The sequence below is a fragment of the Calidris pugnax genome, unplaced genomic scaffold, assembly GCF_001431845.1.
Source record: "Calidris pugnax isolate Ruff unplaced genomic scaffold, ASM143184v1 scaffold24, whole genome shotgun sequence".
In the NCBI taxonomy this organism is placed as follows: Eukaryota; Metazoa; Chordata; class Aves; order Charadriiformes; family Scolopacidae; genus Calidris; species Calidris pugnax.
Genome location: NW_015090922.1, coordinates 7,361,922 through 7,383,114, shown reverse-complemented (window position 1 = coordinate 7,383,114; position 21,193 = coordinate 7,361,922). Strand labels below are relative to the sequence as shown.

At 39.6% G+C, this 21,193-nt stretch overlaps 1 protein-coding gene across 1 annotated transcript in view; it reads right to left on the bottom strand.

The window, feature by feature from the left end:
- Positions 1–21,193, bottom strand: part of LPGAT1 (lysophosphatidylglycerol acyltransferase 1) — a 64,791-nt gene that overhangs the window by 28,109 nt on the left and 15,489 nt on the right. The window contains exons 2-3 of the mRNA XM_014950962.1: positions 8,939–9,057; positions 3,436–3,531 (exon numbers count right to left, since the gene is read on the bottom strand). Coding sequence (XP_014806448.1) covers positions 3,436–3,531; positions 8,939–9,057 — 215 coding nt within the window. The remainder of the gene's footprint in view (positions 1–3,435; positions 3,532–8,938; positions 9,058–21,193) is intronic.

The following is a 21,193-nucleotide window of genomic DNA, read 5'->3' as shown; positions in this document are numbered from 1 at the left end:
TTCCTCTGGCCTTGTCATTATTCACTTGAGAGAACAGGCCAATACTCACCTCTGTACAGCCTCCTTTGAGGTAGTTGTAGAGGGCAATGAGGTCCCCCCTCAGCCTCCTCATCTCCAAACTAAACATGCCCCGTTCCCTCAGCCTCTCCTCATACAACGTGTTCTCTAGACCTCTCACCAGCTTGGTGGCTCTCCTCTGGACACGCTCCAGCACTTCCATGTCCTTCCTGTAGTGAGGGGCCCAGAACTGAACACAGCACTCAAGGTGAGGCCTCACCAGTGCCGAGTACAGGGGCACAATGACTTCCCTACTCCTGCTGGCCACACTATTCCTGATACAGGCCAGGATGCCTTTGGCCTTCTTGGCCACCTGGGCACACTGCTGGCTCAGACAATCTAGGGGTCAAGCTATGATTTGGAGGTAACTTCAGTAATGTCTGCAAGCCAAACTGTATCTTTGCTTTATGTACATATCTTCCACACACCTCTCCCCTCATCTCATATTAGAATAGCAGAGGTACCAAAAGACACAATCGGGCCTCGAGACCAGGCTTGAGTTCAGTTACCACAGCAGAACCACAGATTTCTCCCAAATCTGTGCTGCTTGGATGCTTAGTCTCAACTGAAATCAGCACACTGATGGAAACACTTATTGCTTGAGAAAGAAGGGGAAAAACCCAAACAAACAAGAAGTACTGCACTGTGATGCTTGCAGGTTTCCTTTCCCTAAGGGAAAATGGTGAGTAGGAAGTGATTTTATTTGTGTGAACTTAAAGAAAGCCTACAACAATAAAAACAAAATGCTCTAGCCAACAAGGTCCTGTATGACACCAGCTTCTAGTTTGATAATTAGCTAGGATATAGCCAAGGATATAGCCAAGTGATAATTAAACCTGAAAGACCAAGGAGAAAAAAAAAACAAAAAACCAAAAAAAACCCCCATCATTCATTTCTCCTCTTTGATGTATTAGCACAACTTTTTCTTTTAAGACAGTAAGATCTGTCCTTAATTACTGCAGAAATATCTTCAGTATCTTCAACAACAATCTTTTCCTACTTCCACACACAGCAAAAGCAAGAGACCAAAATTTTCACAGGAATTAATTTACATCAATTATCATTTTTAAGTGCTCCAAAGTGACTTTGCAGCATCGGTCTAAAGATGCAGAGCTCCAAAATTTAAGAATCCCTCAGCAGAGGTGATTTTAATTTTCTGAAATGTCAACAAAACTGCTACAAACCTTCCATACTTTGGTTGTTGTTGGTTTTTCAGCTTGGAAGAGTGGGGTTGAATGGAAGACAACAAAAAAAAATATTTTATTGAAGACAAGTTTTGTGAAAGTGCTGCTCCTAGATTTTGAAATCTCAGGACTGCAATTACTTCCAACTTACCTCATGAAAGGTAAGGAAAAAGCTTTGTCTGCTCATACTAATGCAATTAAAGAGCAACATAGAAGTCCCTCAGTTAGAACAGTCCTTTCTCACCAGACCACAGAACTCCAGGATAGCACAGCAGTTAAAAAAACAGCAGTGAATGCTAACCTTTTCACATTAGATATGAGAACTCTCCAAAATCAAAACAAACCTAATGAATACAACTGGCAGAGAAATAGCTGTTTAGCAAATAACGTGAGGTTTAAGATGCTGCTGCAATACAGAAAAATCTACTGGGGTGTTTAAAAGCAGCCGTGACTTGTGGAATACTAAAGAGTCCTGGAAGATAAAATGCAATTAACAGACTCTCCAGAAAGAAGACAAAGTCAGTCATAGAGAAGCAGCTCCTTTCTACAACCAATTCTTGAAGACCATGGCTCACCACCACAGGGAACAGGTTCAGCCTTCGTTCCTTTAGAGGGAAGAAAACAGGTAGCAGCAGACGGCTGACATTCTTCAGGATGCCATGCACTTTGCATCACCAAAATGGCAAGAAACTGACACTCTCCGTTTCCAATAAACTTTTCAATGGGCGGGAACACTAGGCAACTTCTAGTAGACCTCAGAAGCATTCCTAAAACTGCAATCGGTGCTGCTCATGAAAATGAAGCCAATGTACATTTTTAACAAACAGGATGTATTGCACCATGATCAAATTACATTCTTTTACAGGGGAAAAAATGAAGTATCTACTCATCCAAATATTACTAGGACCTTTCTATAGCTAGGCAAAGGATCATTACTCACTCACCATGTTTTTGCTACACCCAAAGGCTAACTAACAGCCAAGAAACATTTCATTTTCAATTGGTTTATATTTAGACTCATGATGACATCATTTTGTTTGCAATGTTGCATATCTCAGCCCCTTCACCAAGATGAGGAAAAGCCTTAGTGTTTGCAGCTCAGTAATAAATTGGTTTTGTAACTGGAATTGCAACACCATAATCAGAAGTTACAATTAACAAGCTGACAGCCATATGTACCTCAAAATGTGTATCTTGAGAATTTTAACTACTGAAACAGATTTATGCTTTACAAAGTGTCAAACCCTGTTCCTTTCCATACTTTCACAGTACACAGTTTTATCTCTAGAGACCTTTATTTTATTATCTAATTTTGCCTGAGGTTTTCTAACCATGCCTCTAGTCTTAGCGAGAAATCTCACTTTAGCTGTATATAACTGTGATTAAGTATTTCTTTATTTCATTCCGAGTAAATTAGGTTTTCCTTCTCTGTAAAGTGAACATGCATTAAATCTCTGTCTGCCCAAACATTTTAAGTCCAGACAAATAAAAACAAGGAGAGGAAAGAAATGTGAATGCTGTTTGCCACAGTTCACATAACTGGCAGCAGGTTCAAGCTTTCTGTTGTACTTCCAAGTTTCTACTTTTAGAATGCAGTTTGATCAACAGCCACCAAACAACAAAACCCCAAATTGTAAGCAATAATCTGAGGTTTTCACTCCTTAACATTTGAGATGCTGGGCTCAACACACATTCTTTCCTGATGCTCAAATAATAATTAACTTTCAAGAATCAATTAATTACTATTTATGCAGGTCCGTCACCACCTTAAACTGGTGTACTACCACGTCACCATCAAATGGGATGGTCTTGCCTTTTCTTATCTGAAACTTTGACAGTCAGGACAGTGACCTAACCAGACTCACTGCACAGCTTCAGGGTTACTAAGGAAAGAAGGCAGGCACCAACACTGGGCAGTCAGAAGCAGACAGACAAAAAGGACTGTCCACGTACTTTGCTTGTACACATCTCATAAAAAGCTCCCATCATAACTGGGTTCCATAAAAATTCGTGTCTAGGCAAATAATAAAAGGAGCTTGGAAAAAAAAAACAGTTTCAGAAGAAAGCTCTACCCAAATACATAGTTATTTCGTTCTGCAAACAATCCAGGATATAATGAGTAAGTAAATCCCAAAACACCACAGTGTTCCAAATATAAGGATAAATCAAAGCACTATTATGTGTTTCCATTTACCTGTCTTATAAAGAAGTCTCCGTGGATTAGAGACACAATGCCAAAGTTTGTATACTTAAAAATATGATCCATCAGCCACATCATCTGACGGACAACCTGAAAAGTTAAAAAAAAAAAGTTTAGTAAATATCAAGTGCAGAGAATTATAAAATACTGTTCACATTCTTGTCACCCTCACAACAGCAATGTGACTAGCAAATACAGGAATAAAGTCCTTTATGGCCAAAGCATAAAGCAGCACAGATGCTACACTTCTCCATCAACAGCAGGATTAAATAGCTGCCCTTTTGTAATATACTATGCAGTTCTCCACTATGAGCCATATGCTAGAGTAATTTCTACTCCCTCTTTTCACAAGGGTAGTGTAATGCTTCTTAGTGAGGTATCACCACAATTCTAACCCAGCTGCAAATTAAAACTGTTTTCAGCGTTTGTTAAAGTACACAAACCAATAAAGATCTGTATTTGAAATTTCCAACTGTATTAAGTCTACCACAAAAATAAATATTTCCTTATATTTTTTTGGACTTGGCATTTTTGGGGGTGAGATCATGTTGTTGTTGTGCTTCTGATGTGCACATGCTCCATACATGCTCGCTCTATCTTTGAACAGCAGCATTCACTGAGACCTATATACACAGCCCACATGCCATTACTGATTTCTCTCATGGCAGGGCACTCACATGCATCCCTGAGAATTTAATTGTCATGCTCCTTGTCCCAGCCAAGCAGCACAGCGAGAAGGCAAAAATAGAGGTTGAGCCACTAGATTCACTTTGACTATCACTTCTTACAGGACAGTGAAGGCAGATACTACACCTGTTTGGTCCTTTGAGATTTAAAATATAAGAATTACTCCAGAAGAGGTAAATAACATAAGGGAAAAGCTTATTCTCTCACAAGGTCCTTCCCCTCCATAGCTCCTACATGGAGATTTTTGAGAGGAGTAGGAATTGGCTCTCCAAAACCATAAAATCCAGGGTCTCTCACATGCTCTCACTCTTCCCTATGTTAGAAGGCCACACCAAGATTGGTTCAAGTTCAGTGAAAGTTAAAGTCATATAACACAGTCTTCCATTTATCACTACCAAAAAAGCATATGGAGAACCACAACATTTCTCTGGTAGTCAAAAGATCGTTTTTTGAACCTTAAACAGGCACTTTCTGCTTGGCATCTTTCAGTTGTCCGAGATACATAATTTGAGGCAAAGACTGAAAGAGAGCAGTCTAAGAATTAAAGATTTCCTCTAGAAAATACAATGTATTGTTCATGTACCAGTTGATTAGATCTACCACTAAACTGTACTCTACGTTTCTCTCCAAACACCAGAGGCTTGCATATTAACAGAAATACTCAGAATCCACATCCATGCCTTCAATAATACCTCTAATTTTGATACAGTGAAAGATGGTGGCTTTTACCTGTTTTCATATCCTCACATGTCTATGTGGATTTGTAGAAAGAAGCAGATCGTATTTCATGCATTAATTCTGCTTTGTAAAAGCAGCTCAATAATTTGCAATTTGTACCTAGAACTGCATGTATCAGTAAGTCTTTCTTCCAAAGAAATCTAATTATCTCTTGGAGTGTTCTGATTACCTATTTTTCCTTTTGACCACAGAAGCTATAAATGAATCCCAAGTTATATATTTGGAGCAGCATAACTGTCACATACCCAGTTTCTTTTACTTATCCTTAAACAACTGCAGCCGGATGCTCAGCAAAGTGCAGTTTTTACACACTTGCAAAAGCATGTAAAAATTCTGCCAAAGAATGTTTAAGATACTTTATTGCCTTAGATGCATAGCTCATCACCCAGCAAAATCTAAAAGTGACGTTTAGAAGCTAGCTATCCTTGCCTAAGAGAAGATTAGGAACATCTCAACTTTTGTGTTTTTTTTAATAGTAGCAAGCTTTCTATTTGAAGATGTTGGAGCATTTCTGGATGCTCTAGCATCACTGGAAGCAGAAAAGGAAACCACGCCTGGGAGAAAAGGACAGCTCTCAAAGATACCAAGAGTTTTGCTTTGAAAAAAAGTATCCATTTCTTCTCTGTGACATGCTAGTATCCTTTTCTGTCTGCCAGTGGTGTTTCTTACTTGATGCTACACCTCCAAGGGAACAAAGACACACTATGTATTTGAGAGTAATAAAAGAAAAATTAGTTCCTAGATATAACTCCCCACTTGAGACTAATATTGGTGAAACGGTTTGTCATACAGCTAGCCCCAGGCCTGTGTTAAATACAATCACAGAATCACAGAATGGTTAGAGTTGGAAGGGACCTTAAAGATCGAGTTCCAACCCCCCTGCCATGTACAGAACCATACCCTTGGATAAAAACGCCACTGAAATTCCCCCGATGATGATCTTGCCTGCAGCAGTACCCATATGACTGCCAGCGTTCATCTATTACTTTGGCATTTTGACAATTATTGTTCTATTATATCAAGCAGAAGTTAAACCAACATAATGTATTTTACTGGAGGAGATAAGCAAGCTTAATAATCTGCTTCTCAACATTGGTCCCTAGATGTTCTGTGGCAATCCTGGAGGAGGAACTCTTGCCCAGCAGCGCTAGTGCTTCTCTCCTCCCATATCACTTTTTATTGTCTTTTTATTTAGATGACAGTAGGTTTATCCTGAAAGCTGATAATTGCTCTTCCCACTCTAAAGTCCACCTCACCACGTTCCGGGTAACACAGGGCTTCTAACTAGCATCCCTGGACTTCCTCAGTCTTTTTGAGGAGTGATGTGATTTGTGTCCAAGACCAGCATGACATACAAGTTATAACCTCAGACAAAACATCCAGGCAGCTTCCTGCAAGCGGGCTACAAAGAGGCAAACTTCAGAGCTCAGTGATTACAAATCTGCTTGTAAGCCCAGGTAATGGTAAGAATTACAAAGAGGAAATATTTTTATGTATGAAATAATGAATATATACATACATACTCTAACACATAAAACCAAAAAGGAGGTGTTCAAAGAACAGGACACAATTATCTCGTTTGCAATCAAAAGGCAAACTAGATTAATGGATATTCATTCTGCTCTGTTAACAAGGACAGAACAGAGGACACTACAAGATACTGGTGTTGGGTCTTCCATTTCGTATCCTCAGGAAGGAAATGGTGCTTATCAGATCAGCCTCTTGCCTTTCAAGGAGGTTTAAGCAAAGACATTCAGAAGGGTTTTGAGCACAGATTCATAGTTGTTTAAGGATTGAAAGAATTTTTTGGATGCCATTCCTTTTTGCTTCATCCTTCCTGCTTAAATAAGTTCAGAATGTAGAAAAAGCTTTTACCAGTTTTATTTAAGAAAAAATAAATCTAGGTGCCTCCTATTCACAGACCCACTTTCATTTCACTCCACACAGATTTCATAACAAAGCAACCTGAATAGACTGACTTTCATCTTCCAAGCACCTCTAACTTAACAATGAAACCTGGGAACATATGTCTTGAAACTTGCACTCAAACAGCTGCAAGCTCTATGTTCTCTCCACCACATGCTTCCGGGCTCTGCTTTCTGCTGTAAAGTAGTAATAGCAGCATTTTAACCTACTTCTTTTTGTTAAACACATAACGTTTAATGCTTATGAGACCTCAACTAACTTAATGTTTGTTTTAACAGTTAATTTCACAAATTGGAACAATTCCTTGAACTATATAAAAACTGCAATTAAGTCATTTCTGATTCAGCTAAAACCTTGCTCTGTGTGGCTTGTTTTATCGTAACAATTTAGTCAAACAGTGTCAGTCCAGTCCTTCCATTAAAATTTTAACTTTTAGCTAAGTTCTACTTCCCTAATAAGAGAACATGTTTTCCTTATTCACATAAGTGAATCTGAAAGATGAGAGACATCTTAGCATGTGTATTTTAGCTTGCTGCTTAGTAAGATGAAATTTGCTTAAAACAGACCGGCTACGCTATCATTTGTATATAAGAAGTTATAAAATACTAGAAAAAAAAATACCATCACAGCTCCTGACACAGCCATTAGAAAACACTGTCAAGTAGCAAGAATGTTCCAGTATTCTACCTCACTACACAGAAAAACATTAAACCAAGCACTTCTGATGTCTTAAATTAACATTTTTTTATAAAGCAGCATTAAGGGGTGAGTGCTTGCAGATTACATCAGGTTTCAGTCTGCATTAGCTGGCAAAAGCAAGCAAAAGAAATTTTGGACTGCCACAGCAGGAAGGTCTTCCTAGTTCTGCCACGGCACCATCCCTGCCGAGAGGCCGCCTTTGGTAAGCTGTTTTACTTCTTTGTGTGCCCTTCTGTGAGAAACTGAAGTGAGCATTTCACCTTCACAAAATACTCTGAGAGCTAAAAAGTGTTGTCCGAGTGGTAAAGCGTTTAGGAATTAGTGCAGCTTAACCATCCTAAACAAAATAAAAACAATTACTGGAAATTACTATGTTATTACTAACAGATGAGTATCAAGGTTGTGAAGGACTCCATGTCAAGTTTAAACTGTATTTAAAGAAAACAGTCTCATTTAAATAGTTGCCTATTTTATAAGGATTTATTTTGGAGAGGTAAGCTTGTCAGGTTTTTTTTTCCTCCAGTGGTTTTACAGTCACTCAAAGACAAGACAATTCTCTTCTGTTCAGAAACATGAAGCATGCTATTTAAAAACACCTGATTCAGCAAGTTCTATCAAGGATAAACTATCCTGATCTTTCTCATTATTTTTAGCCACTTGTACTACTCATGCTATATTTAAGCATGTGTTGAAGATCATACTGTTTTATTTCTTTATGAACTAAAAACTTTAAAGCCATACTAGGCTCTGGACATGTAGATTCCAAGAGCAATGACTGCAATTACTTAAGAGGGAAAAAATTAGTGATTTTAGGGATGTTTTGCTTTTCTGAAAACCCAGAAACCTAACAGTTTCCATGGGAAGATTATCAGCCATCTCAATGTCTTCCTCCATTTTTAACATCTTCTACTGAATTTCACTGAATTTTTAGAGTTGGAAGGGACCATAGAGATCATCTAATCCTCTGCCTTGATTGAAACTGTCTAGCTATGGAGTCAAACAGGATACATATGGCCTAGATTTAGATATACAGTAGTATACATAGGTAAGTCAATGAAGCTTTAGAATATTTAAAACACCTGAAGATCTGTGCTGGTTTGAGCCAGCACAGTTGCTGGCATGAGTTGCACAAGGGCATGAGGTGAGGGTGAAAGAGTCAAGTACATGATTACCTGCACGGAGATCTGCTTCCCTCTGCGTTAATCTAGACTGGATGCACACTGACTCAGCTCCTATCTGACCTTCTTCAGAGGCAACTTTTCTGGTCTAAAACCTGCTCCAAGCTACTGGCTGTCACAGTAAACCAAATCTAAACAAAAAGCTTCCTATTCAGGGCCTTGAGATTATTCGGTGGGTCAAGACACGAAAGTAGGGCACACAGATGCGAGCACAGCCAAGGTATCAGACCGCACACACGGATGTGTCCCACTCCCCGGTCATAGCCTACCGTGCCTTTATCCTGAAGGCACATCATCAGAGTGCAGACGTCACCCGTTGCTTGATGGTTCACCAGCACCATGGCTTCATCTTCTGATACCGCTTTAACATCATCACCCCATTCCACTACTATTAAAAAAAAAAAAAAAAAGTTAAATTTCACAATGACCACATGGAAATTTTACTATCAACAAAACAAAGTCCCCAAAGACCCCACACCCAGACAATCATAATAAAGAAACCTACATGCTACATGTCAATTTAAATTGGCACATAGCATAAGATAGGAATATTAGCAAGACCACTTTTCGAAGCAGAGGGTATCCAGCTTAGTTTTAAATTGCATGCGCAGAATACGAACAAAACAAAAATACTCTACCAGAACATATGCACAGAGATTGATCTTTTTGTGTCATTACACCATTCTATATTTAGGGTCTCAAAATTACATAAGCTTTTGACCCAGCTTTCAAATTCAACTGTCTCACCTCATTAGATTAAAAAAAAAAATCATGTTGTCAAAAATGATTTTTTTGTTGTTTTTTTAAACTTAGCAAGTTTGTTTCATTTCTACACTATGATTAAACCACTCCAGTAAAAGCAAAACAAAAAGTCTGTAGTTGGAACATTAGGTTTAAAATGCTACATTAAACAAACTCAGTAATTCAAACCTAAACAAGTTAGCTATAGGCAAGAAAGTGCTGGTGGGATAACAGAAACTATCAGAGACTGCTTTGCAGGCCAGAGACCAGATGCTCCAGTGGCAAGAATGATGTCAGGAGGAGGCCACAGCTGTTGATCATCCAACATTTACAGTGACTAGCAAAAATATGCTGAGGTGAGGAAAAGGAGTTAAAATTGCTAGTTCCATCATCATGAAGTAACTGAGTAGAGAAAGAGAAGACTGCCTCCCAAAGAAGATCATAGGATGGAAAACTAGAAAAAGTCTGTCATAAATTAAAGACCAGAACACGCCTAATGCTGTTACTGGGGCAAAGAGACAAGTGAGTAGAGTCTGGACCTCTTCAGGAAAAAGGCAGGTTACTGCAATGCGGGTAAAGGGAAAGGATGGGAGGCAGAGCAGCTCCATGAAGTTCAAAAGGAAGAATAAGATGCATTGCCTGTACGTGTAGCACATGATTATTTTTTTGTGTGTCTTCGGTATCTTAAGTGGTTCTTACTGGCTATTATTTTTCATTTCTGACATCAAAAGAAATATTTCACCTCCACTACTGTATCTTCAATACTGTTATTAACAGGTCTCCAGGCAGTGAACAACTCTCATCACAGGACAATTAATTACTTCACTACTATCTGTCTTTTAAGCAGTGGTTGAACTGATGGAAAAGCAATAGGCTACACACTGAAGACACAAAGCAGTAATCCATGCATAGCTTCCCTCTCCTTGCAGAAATCCAATTAGCATCACACCTTTGAAAACTGCCACTTCTATTACTTTCTGACAGCTCCCAAATTAGTATTGAATTGAATTGAGACTTGAACATAAAGTAAAAAAATAAAATGCTGCATTTGGTCACAAGTAGATAGAATCAGTCTAGAGATACGAAGGTGGGGAAGACGATTGATTCCATAATGTTCAAAGTCCTTTCCTTTCCGCAGGCAAGCTAAGCACAGATCCTTTCTTATTTTTCTCAAAATGAACTTGGAAGATCCCCTTTAACCTTCCTCCTCGATTACATGCAAATTCCCTCTGATGTCCTCTCTGGCTCCACGGAAGTTAGATGCCTGGACGTGGCAGTCAGAGTTGACTATGCACCTTCCTTATCAAGTATTTCACATATATACCTATGGCGGTACCCCACGAGGCAAGAAACTAAGGTGAAAGGAGGATTGTTTTAAGGGGAAATGAATCAACTGCATACAGATTTTGAAATTATTACTTCAGTGTCTTTATTAAACAGCCAATATAAAATAGTCTTACTGAACTGTGGCTTTCCAAAAGTAATAAACACTAAGTACTAAATACATTAAGCATCTACAAAATAAGGTTTCTCCCAAATAGCTAATTATTCCAAATAAGATTATTTTATTTCTAGATCACTTGGTGAAAAAATGGGTTACTTTACTACAGATACTTCCCTGGAGTATATCAATTTATGCTACTAATCATTTCTACTGTAGAACAGTTTAAAAAGAAACTATTTTTAATCTTCAAAAACATTTCACAGATCTAACTTTCTGAAGGATTAAAATAAAGTTCATGACTGAAAAATGTTAAGCCATGAGAAGTAACACACAATTGAAAACAACTAAAGAGGAGAACTTATGAAGCTTAATTTGCTAGAAAAAACTACATTTTTAGCATACTACATGAAGACTAATGTCTGACACTGAAACTTTCAGATAGGCCCTAGTCAAAGAAAAACAGGAAAAAAAGCTTCTGCTGTTACCTATTTTACCTGCTCTTGTCAAATACAGTATAGAAGGTAAAAGCACACAACCAGCTTAAAATGCACTAACAAGTTCCAGCTGAGAAGAAGTAAAAAGGTGGGCTCTGTTATCCCACTCCAAACATATGTAAAAAAAAAAATAAAAAGAAGTTTGATTTGATTCTTTAATTGATTTACTCAATTCATTCTATCTATCAACTGGCCAGGCTAATAGCTCAACTTCTGTGGCTCAACTGACAGGCAGTAAGTTATTAAATCACAGTGATTCAGCTGGACATCCTCTAGTTTCTTTTCCCTCTGTCATTTCTCCTCAGGCAATCAGGCTGTCTCTTGTGCTTAATAACGCTTTATGGTCAATTGATTGACCTGATTATCAAGGAGAAAAGAATCGGTTTGTGCAAGTCCTTCACAGAGCATTTCTGGATCGGAAACAGAACAGCAAACCACAGAAGTGTGCAGAAAAACCACTGCCATTACCACAAATTTTTAAAGAAAAAAAAAAGCCCTCAAATACCTAGAATTTTAAGCTCACAGTGTCCCTTTAAACTCAGTGGAGGGAGTAAATGCTTGTCTTCAATTTTCTCACCACATTGAAATTTTCAAAAGGAGCAACTTTCACTTTAAGAAATATTTGTGCTATTACATTCCTCCACCGCAGTTGGAAACATTCAAATCCAAACCTCAGCTGCAAGGCAGCAGAACCAGGAAAACGGCTTTGCTCCACTTTAACAAAGACAAAAAAAAAAAAAAAAAAAAACCAAAACAGTTCAGAGACAAATATTTGTCACTCAGGGGCCTGAAAACCAGCAAACATTTCTCCGCAGCTTCCTTCTCTTGCCAGGGCACATAAACTGGTTCTGGGTCTACAGCCTCGCAGTAGTTACGATTTCTGCAAATGCAGTTTAACGTAGTGGAGTAACGTAATGGAAGGCAAGAGCAGGAAATCAGTTTAACGTGGTAATTTGAAATCACAGTAAACTCGGTACCAAGAAAATCCTGATTAGTAATGACATCTTTTACCCACAAGATTGAGATAGCAGTGGCTTGGCTCTAAGAAGTAACTTCATTTGTGACTTCGTATCGTAAGCTAAAGAAGACAAGATGAAGACAAGTTTACTCGCAATTGCATGTGCTGCAAGACAGATTTATCCTTCTCTTATAAAAACAAGTCCAAGATATATACAAATCTCTAAAACATCAAGAAAATATTTCATATAATGAGCTGCAAACCGAGGTTTTTATGAGCTAATCTTTGCAGAGCTTAAAGAAGAAAATAAGAGGTTCTTACCACTTTTTTACTGAACTATTACACATCTAAACGTAGCTATTGAGAGTTCTCAGAACACTTGGCTGCTTTGTAATCATGTCCTTAACATAAGTGTGTGCATGTAAGCGATGCTATGAATAAATATTCAAGCACTTTAATTGCAGTATGTCATTAGGACGGGCAAATGACTACTCAGCTAACTAACAATTCAGTAGATTTATTTTATACCTTTGAATATACCTTGCAAGAATGGCAGTCTAGTATTCTGTGCAATTGCTTAGCAATTAATATGAACGACTTCATTTTGCATACTGCATTTTACAACTTCAAAAATGTTCTGAAATTTTTGACAGCCTCTTCTTCATTATAGTTAATAGTTTCACTAGAGTGTGTGCTGTAAGAATCAGCATAAATTTTATTGGCATCTTAACAGTTTAGGTTCTAATAAATACCTGGGGTTATTATTTCAAAATGTATTGAATTTCAACTTCTTATTTCTCCACTGAATTGGAAAGAAAAAAAAGGGGGGGAGGGGGGAAAGCCTCCTGCCAGATATTTCAGCAGCCATTAGGGAATGGGCAGTAAAGGAACAAGATGCAATTCTCACACTAGCATCATCCAAATCTAAAAGCTACCATATTAATCCCATAAGTAAAAAATGTTAAAAGATTGATGTTTTATGGCAGGATCGGGGAAACTCTTTAAGTTTTCTAATCACAACTATTAAAAACCCCAAACCACTTGATAAATCATCTGAAAGTTATGGTATATGTAAACATATGATTGATTTAGATATCCATTTTATTTGCCATTTAGATCTGAATCTACACACAGTTCTGCTGATAACTTGTAATCACTGCACCCATCAGGCAAGACTTCAAGAAAACCTGTTCCAGGAAGTGGGCAGGTTGGCAACACTTAGAACTGAAGGGTACCACCTTTTGTCAATCGCTTGGAAACCTTCAGTAACAAATAAACAGCATTATTAATGGACAGCCTCCTTTGCTTCCTCAAAACCCACCCTGCTTTCTAGAAGAAGAAATGTTATTATTCAGTAGCGACTGTAACTCATGACAACCAGGTTTCTATGTTTTAAACATTCCTCCTCATACTCAAGCATTCGTACCTGGCAAGTTGCAACCCTGATTTACTGTTATTCACAAACGGCTCATCAAAGCATGTTTCAACTAGAGTAGCTACGTACAGTTGTTAAACTCATTTGTCTCTCCTTTATAGATGGGGTTCTTTGATAGCTGGCATTAAGAAATCCCAGAAGTGATGCCAGAGGTTAAATGTTACTTAGCATCCCTAGAATGCATTAAAAAAAAATAAAAATAGACACGCTAAAGGTGTTTTTTTTCCCCTTAACAGAGTGGTTAAAGGCATTTGTCTCTGTGAATTGGTTGCCTACAATGAAAAAAAGGAAAATAAACAACTGACTAACCAAATAAGCATACTGTTAGTTTTTTACATCTATTAAGCGTGTATCTTACGGTTAGAAGGTATTTAAATACACCTATAAAATTAGACACATACTATTGGAAAGAGAAAAACAGCTGTTCCTATCCCACCCGTTCCTTCCAAAAATCATACTGCCAAGGAAACCTTCATATATTTTCTCTAAGTACACACAAGGTATACAGGTCATCAATACAACCCAGAAAAGGAGGGAAAGAACATGCATACAACATCTTATCTCATTAAACACAGCTTCACTTAATGTCTTATCTTTCTTTTCCTATTACAGAATGTACCCTTACTAACAAAAGTATTGTCAAGTTCAATGCTATTACAATATACGCATCTTAAGGTTGTAAAAATATGGTTTCAAACAAGATTCTGATACCAAAAAAAGCATCTTTTACAGCTAATTTGATTCAGACTTTTATGATGCTAATAAACTGACCTGCACTGACAATTTTTTCCTTTTATTTCCAGCAAGAAAAATGCCTGTCATAGAGAAGTCTGAAAAGCAGCAGCTGGGGAAGAGAAGCCTGCAAATAAAGGAAGGCTGTTCCTACAGCACATGTTAATAAACCAAGGCTGGGTTTAGGATGTCCTAGTCACCATCTTCATTTTTCTGTGACAAACCATTTTGCACATCTCTACACTTCCTTGTAGGAAATGATGTGTATTTCCTTTTGCTTTCGGTTCCACCCTTCTCAGCTTCCACCCTCTCGTTCTGCAATTTACAGAGAGATGTGCTTTGTGGAGAAGAGGACTTCAGCAGTCACAGTATCTATGCCCTAAGCCAACCCACACACTTACTTCAATTAACTGACAGTAAGAGGTGTTAAAACAGGTGTTACAATAGAGATGCCCTGGCTCTTTCACTTTTCTAACCACCCCAAGGAATCATGTTTTTCCTAAAGCATAGCAGTTCCTTTGGGAAACAGGCCCTAGCAATGACCACTTTTGAAGACTGACTTAATTTTCCTGGAGTGCATGTTCAAGACCTCATGGGTACGGTTTGCTTGAGTTCTATAATTCACTGGCACAAGAGATGATGTTTGTGGCTGAGGAGAGGGCTCCTTTTACCCATATGTGACTGAGAATCAATAAAAACGAAACCTTAGCTCACCTTCAGTGCAGCGAACTTCTTCCACTGGCTTCGGCGCAGGCAATATGATTTCAAGCCCTTCACCTCTTTGCAGTGATGCTAGGCAAGCAGCTTATATGATAAGAAAACTCTTAAAGTTCCCAAATTGTGTCACATACACAAGCTATGCTCACTACAGATATTTAAGGAGTAGTTCCAATACATCTTAAATCTTACAAAAGCACATCTTTCACTGGACAATACCCTCCACATTTTATGGAGGTCTCCAACAGCTATTTTGTGCTGCTCCCGCAGCAGCACTTGAATCCTGCAGCTCATAGTGCTGATCATCCAAACTGGAACCCCAGTTTCACATGGAGGCAGCTGCCCCCGTGGAGCCGTACAGGAGATGCAGAGCTTGTAGCCACACAGGCCAATGTAGACTGTGAAACATGAAGACTGCGACTGATGTCAGCGTTCAGGACTATGCTGGTGATAAACCCTAGCAGCCGAGAAGCGACTCCACTGTCTGCTTTGCTGCTTCTATTATTAGAAAAGCAACTGCAAGCCTGAAGAATGGGATGGAGTGCTGAAATCCTTTTGAAGTACCTCAAGCTCATGAGTCAGACCGCTCGCAGAAGGAGCGAGCTGTACAGCACATTCCTCCCCAGTGACAGACAAAATACATTAAGTATTAACTACCCACAGGAACCTCGATGCATTCATGAACTAATATCCTAAAGCTCTAATACCTGACATACTACAGATGTTATAATGGCCAGAAAAAAAAAAGAAAAAAAATATCAGTCTGTTTGAAGACTAAAAGGAGAAGCAAACAATGGGGCAGTCTCGCAATTTCTTCTCGCCACAAGAGAGTACTTTTTTTACATCATTAGGAAATGAAACATCAGAACAACATGTAAAGGTTACTAAGGGATACCAAAAATCAAATAGTCAGGCTTGAAAGTTAAAACCAATCCTAAACAGTTTCAAAGTATGCACAAAAGATAACCTAGTTAGAAACACAGTCAACAGGTCCTAAAAAGCAAGAGCACTCTGAACCAACAGTAAATATACTTCAGATTAACTGCCATCACTTCAGTTCATATTCAGTACCAATTTTGGTCACTCCTAGATACATAGTGGAAGCACACACGGTCAATCTATGTTCAGAAATGCGCACCTCCAATATTATCAAATAAAAGACAAAGTTTACAGGACTTTCTTTAAGATGACCATAAACCAAAGAGAGGTATATAAGCTAAAGATCAATTTTAATTTTTGCCTTTTGCTGGTTAAAGCTTCTAAACACTCCGTGGATGACCAAAAAGCTGTAAGACCATAACAAAACCATGACAAAAGCAGAGAAACATATTTCTGTGACAAGCATCAAAGAGGCTCTGGCTAGAAGGATCTCAGTTAAGTTGTTACACAGAGCACAAAGACAAGACCAGCAGCTGACTAAGACTGTGTGACTTTACATGGCAAGAAACCTGCTTCGACAACCACAGGGCCACAAGTTTGCTTGTATGAAAAAGTGTCCCAAGAAATTTTGGTCCACTTACGTTTTATTGCTCCCTAGACAGATATTTGGAGATTGAAAATTTGAAGGAGAACCACCAAGACATAAAAATTTTTCAGCCAGTTTTCACTTTCTTTCATTCAACCTCAGGTCAGCTACAACGATGGAAACACCAGTCAATGAGAAAAGGTGCAGCATTTGCATAAACAGACTCTTTTTGTCAGATAAGGCTGTGGGGCCTATATTTTAGGCTCTTTCTCTACAGAGAGGATTTTTACAAGTGAGAAAGGATTCTCACCACTCAGGCACATGACTTTATACACTAAATCCACAGAACACTTTCCCATTTTTTTAAAACACAAGAGTCAAACTCTTGTGGTTTCACCCATAACACTCATTACAGATATCTTCATGGAATACCCATCTGGAGCTGAGTAGCAGTTCCTTCCTGGGTTCAAGTTAAATTCAAAAGACTTAGAGGCAGGCCTCCCACAGAATCCCAGGGATTGGAAAGGACCTTCAGAGACCATCTAGCCCAAACCCCTTTCCTGAATGGCAGCAGTGTCTTCCGGTGTCAGCCATCCCTCCCAGTTTTGTGTACACTCTGTCCCCTCACCCAGGTAGTTGATGAATATGTGGAATAAGACTGGACCCAATACTGACCCCCGGGGAACACCACTGGTTACAGGCCTCCCAATGGGACTCTGTGCTGCTGATCACAACCCTCCGAGCTCTGCCATTCAGCCAGTTCTCAATCCACCTCACTGTCCACTCATCTAACCCATAACTTACCCACAGGTAAGCTTCATAAGCTTACCTAGGAGGATGTTATGGGAGACAGTGTCAAAAGCCTTCGTGAAGTCAAAATACACAATGTCCGCTGCTCTCCTCTCATCTACCCAGCCAGTCATGCCATCATAGGAGGCTATCAGGTTGCTCAAGTATGATTTCCCCTTCGTGAATCCATGTCAAAAACTCCTGATAACCTGCTCTTCCTCTACGTGCTTAGAGATGACACCCAGAATAAGCTGTTCCATCACCTTTCTAGGGATGGAGGTGAGGCTGCAGTTTCCTGGGCCCTCCTCCTTGCCCTTTCTGAAGACTGGTGTGACACTGGCTTTCCCCCAGTCCTCAGACACCTCTCCTGTTCTCCACAACCTTTCAAAGATGATGGAGAGGGGCTTCACAATAACATCTGCTAGCTCCCTCAGAACTCGTGGCTGCATCCCATCAGGGCTTGTGGATTTGTGAGTGTCGAGTTTGCCTAAATGATCTCTAACCTGATCCTCCACAAGCAAGGGAAAGTCTTCCTTTCTCTAGACTTCTTCCTCCTATCGCCAGGGTCTGGGATTCTTGAGAGCCTGCCTTAGCAGTAGAGACTGAAGCAAAGAAGGCATTCAGTAACTGCCTTCTCTGCATCCACTTCTTTATATAAATCTGAAAAGAATGAGAAATTAAATGGGAGGAAAGGAGAAAAGTCATTTAGAGCACAAAAAGGGATAAGGTAGTCTGAAATTCAGTATGTCAATGCTGGGACATAAGCTATAAGGAAAGCTGTAGGAGAGAAAATCACCACCTCCAGCACCACAAAGTCCAGCTGGTGGCCAGTTACTAGGGTTGTATCCCAGTATCAATACTGGGACCAGTACTGCTTAACATCCTCATGAACAGCCTCAACGACAGAACAGAATGGACCCTCTGCAAGTTTGCAGCAAGTCTGCAGACAACACACGAGCCAGAGGAATGGCTGATACACCACCTGGTCATGCTGCCATTCAGAGGGATGTGGACAGGCTGGAGAAATAAGCCAACAGAAACCTCATGGAGTTCAACAAGGGGAAGTGCCAAGTCCCATGCCTAGGGAGTGGGTCTGCAGAAAAGGCCCTGAGGTTCTGGTGGACAAGCTGACCACGACCCAGAAATGCGTCCTCGTGGCACAGCAAGCAGTGTCCTGGGCTGCGTTAGGAAAAGCATTGCCAGCAGGTAGAGGGAAGTGGACCTTCCCCTCTGCTCAGCACTGGGGAGGCCACATCTGGAGCAGTGGGTCCAGTTCTGGGTTCCCCAGTACAATGTAAGACGTAGACTTACTGGAGTGAGTCCAACAAAAGGCCACTAGGATGATGAAGGCATCACAGTATCTTTCATACGAGGAGAGGCTGAGGGAGCTGGGACTGCTCAGCCTGGAGAAGAAAAGGCTCCAGGGGGGGAATCTTACCCATGTTTAAGTACCTGATGGGGGTAGAGAGAGAGGAGTAAAGAAGACTTAACCAGACTCTTTCCTGCACTATTCATGACAGGTTGAGAGGGAACCAGCACAAATTGAAATACAGAATATCCTACTTCAACACAAGGAAAAAAAAAAAAAAAAAAAAAAAAAAAAAAAAAAAAAAAAAAAAAAAAAAAAAAAAAAACCACTCATTTTTACTAAGAGTGGTCAAAAATTGGCACAGGTTGGCCAGTGAGGTTGTAGAGTGTCCATCCTTGGAGCTATGTAAATCCTGAATGGATATGGACCCGGTCAACCTACTCTAACTGACCTTGCTTTGAGCAGGGGGTTCAACTATACAATCCCCAGAAGTCCCTTCCAACCTAAATTCTGTAATTCTGTGATCTACAGCCTGACACCAGGATGAAAAACACAGCGTTAACAGGATTCTTTCTTAGTGGATACTTTCAACTACAAGAAAACCTACAATTTCATCCTGCGGCATGAAAAGGAGCAGCCTTTACAGTCACAAAGTACATGTTGCAAATACAAACTGACAATGTTTTTCTGTCTTACTGCTGCCAAACTGCAGTAAAGACATAAATTTGAAGGACAGTTCAAACCTTAATATGGAAGAAGCAGAATATGATTCACCTGGGATCATCAGATTCAGTCAAAAAAGTGGGACCAGTGGCCAATACCACAAACTTGAGGCAATAATGCATTTTAGCCAGAATAAGCCATTGTGTTCACTGCTATCATCTTGAGACCTTCATCTGAAGACAGAGATCTTCACTTATCTTTATGTGCGTCTTTAGCTAAATTATGAAATATTATGGAAAATTAAGCTATTTTATTGAGATTGTTTTGTCTGCTTGTCAAACACAAAGCAGACAAGTAGCTACATTGAAACTGAGCTTTCAGTTACCCAAACACCAGGAGATTCAAATTACTACTTAACACTCAGATATAGCTACTGACACCTACTTAAACATAAAACTAAAAGCTTAGAGTAGTGAAAAGTAAACACACAAAAAAACCCAACATGAAAAGTGGGAAGGCCTCAGTTATTTTCCCTACTATTTTTATCAAAGATATTTCTTATTTTTCCTATTTTGAGCAAGTTGCTTTAATACTCGAGAAGCAAAAGGAAGCCACTGCAACATTACGTGAGCATCTGTGCTGGTGGGGGGAAAAGGAAAAAAAGGGAGGGAGAGGGAACAGAGCTATCAGAAGAAGATGGGATGATGGGGCAGCAAGCACCAGTTGGACTAGAATGAATTCTTATGGAACTGCGGTCTGCTACGCTGGAAGACCTGCTGGGCAAGTCCGGTTTGCCCAATATGCAAAGCATAACCAGCACGAGTCACCTAAGTTACCCTCAAAATTGCAATGAATTTCTTTTTAAAATAAACAAACAAACTTGTTAGGCACGTTGTGGTCTTTAGTGCACAGCAAGCGTAGAGTTTTGTTCTTTTAAAGCATGTTAGAAAAATGTTAAAATCATGCAACACCCCACTTCTTTCTCTTGTAAGCTTAAAAACAAAAGATAAATGTCCTTGTTATCAAACTTTTGTAGCCATGTGCCCCAAACACTACAGAACCACTGTTTAGGCAGGGACAGGATGAGAGCTGCTTGATTTTTAGTGGACTTTAGATTTCTTTAGTTGGCTTTCCTTTAGAGGAAAGCAAATTGAAGAAGGTATTTTTCTCCCTAAGATGGCACTCTGAAAGCACAGCCTCTGTCACAGTTAAAGCACTGCATCATAACGATAACCTGAGCTGTCTTTGCAGAGTCAACTGTCTAAGCAGCAGAATCTACCCGGGGGCAGTATCGCACACTGCAATGCTATTACTACAGTTTCCTTTTGAGTCACTGGCAACAGTATGCATTACTAATTTGATCCTGTTGCTTGTCTTTCCAGATGTGAAATTCCCTGTGATGCCAAAGAGTCATTCATAAGGTTCCTTCACCTCCCTCAACTGTTAAGGTGGCTCAAAAAGCACAGCTACTGTGTCACACAGCCTTAAAAAACTAACAGGTACAGGATGAAAAGCAGATCTTCCCAGTCAGGTTCCAAGGGAGACAATACCCAGAGAATACACCCAGGTTCATGGCCTTAGGTAAAGGGATACTTTTCAGATTGTGTAATCAACACCAAAAACCAGCCTATCCAAACCAACTGCGTGAAAAATCCCATTAGGGTAATGGTCTATGCAAAGCAAATCACTTGTGAAATAGCAGGCCTGTTTCCTCCAGAGAGAGGACTACCTCTTCCAGAGCAGGGGGCATGGCCGAAACCTGCTTTGCAGCCTCAGC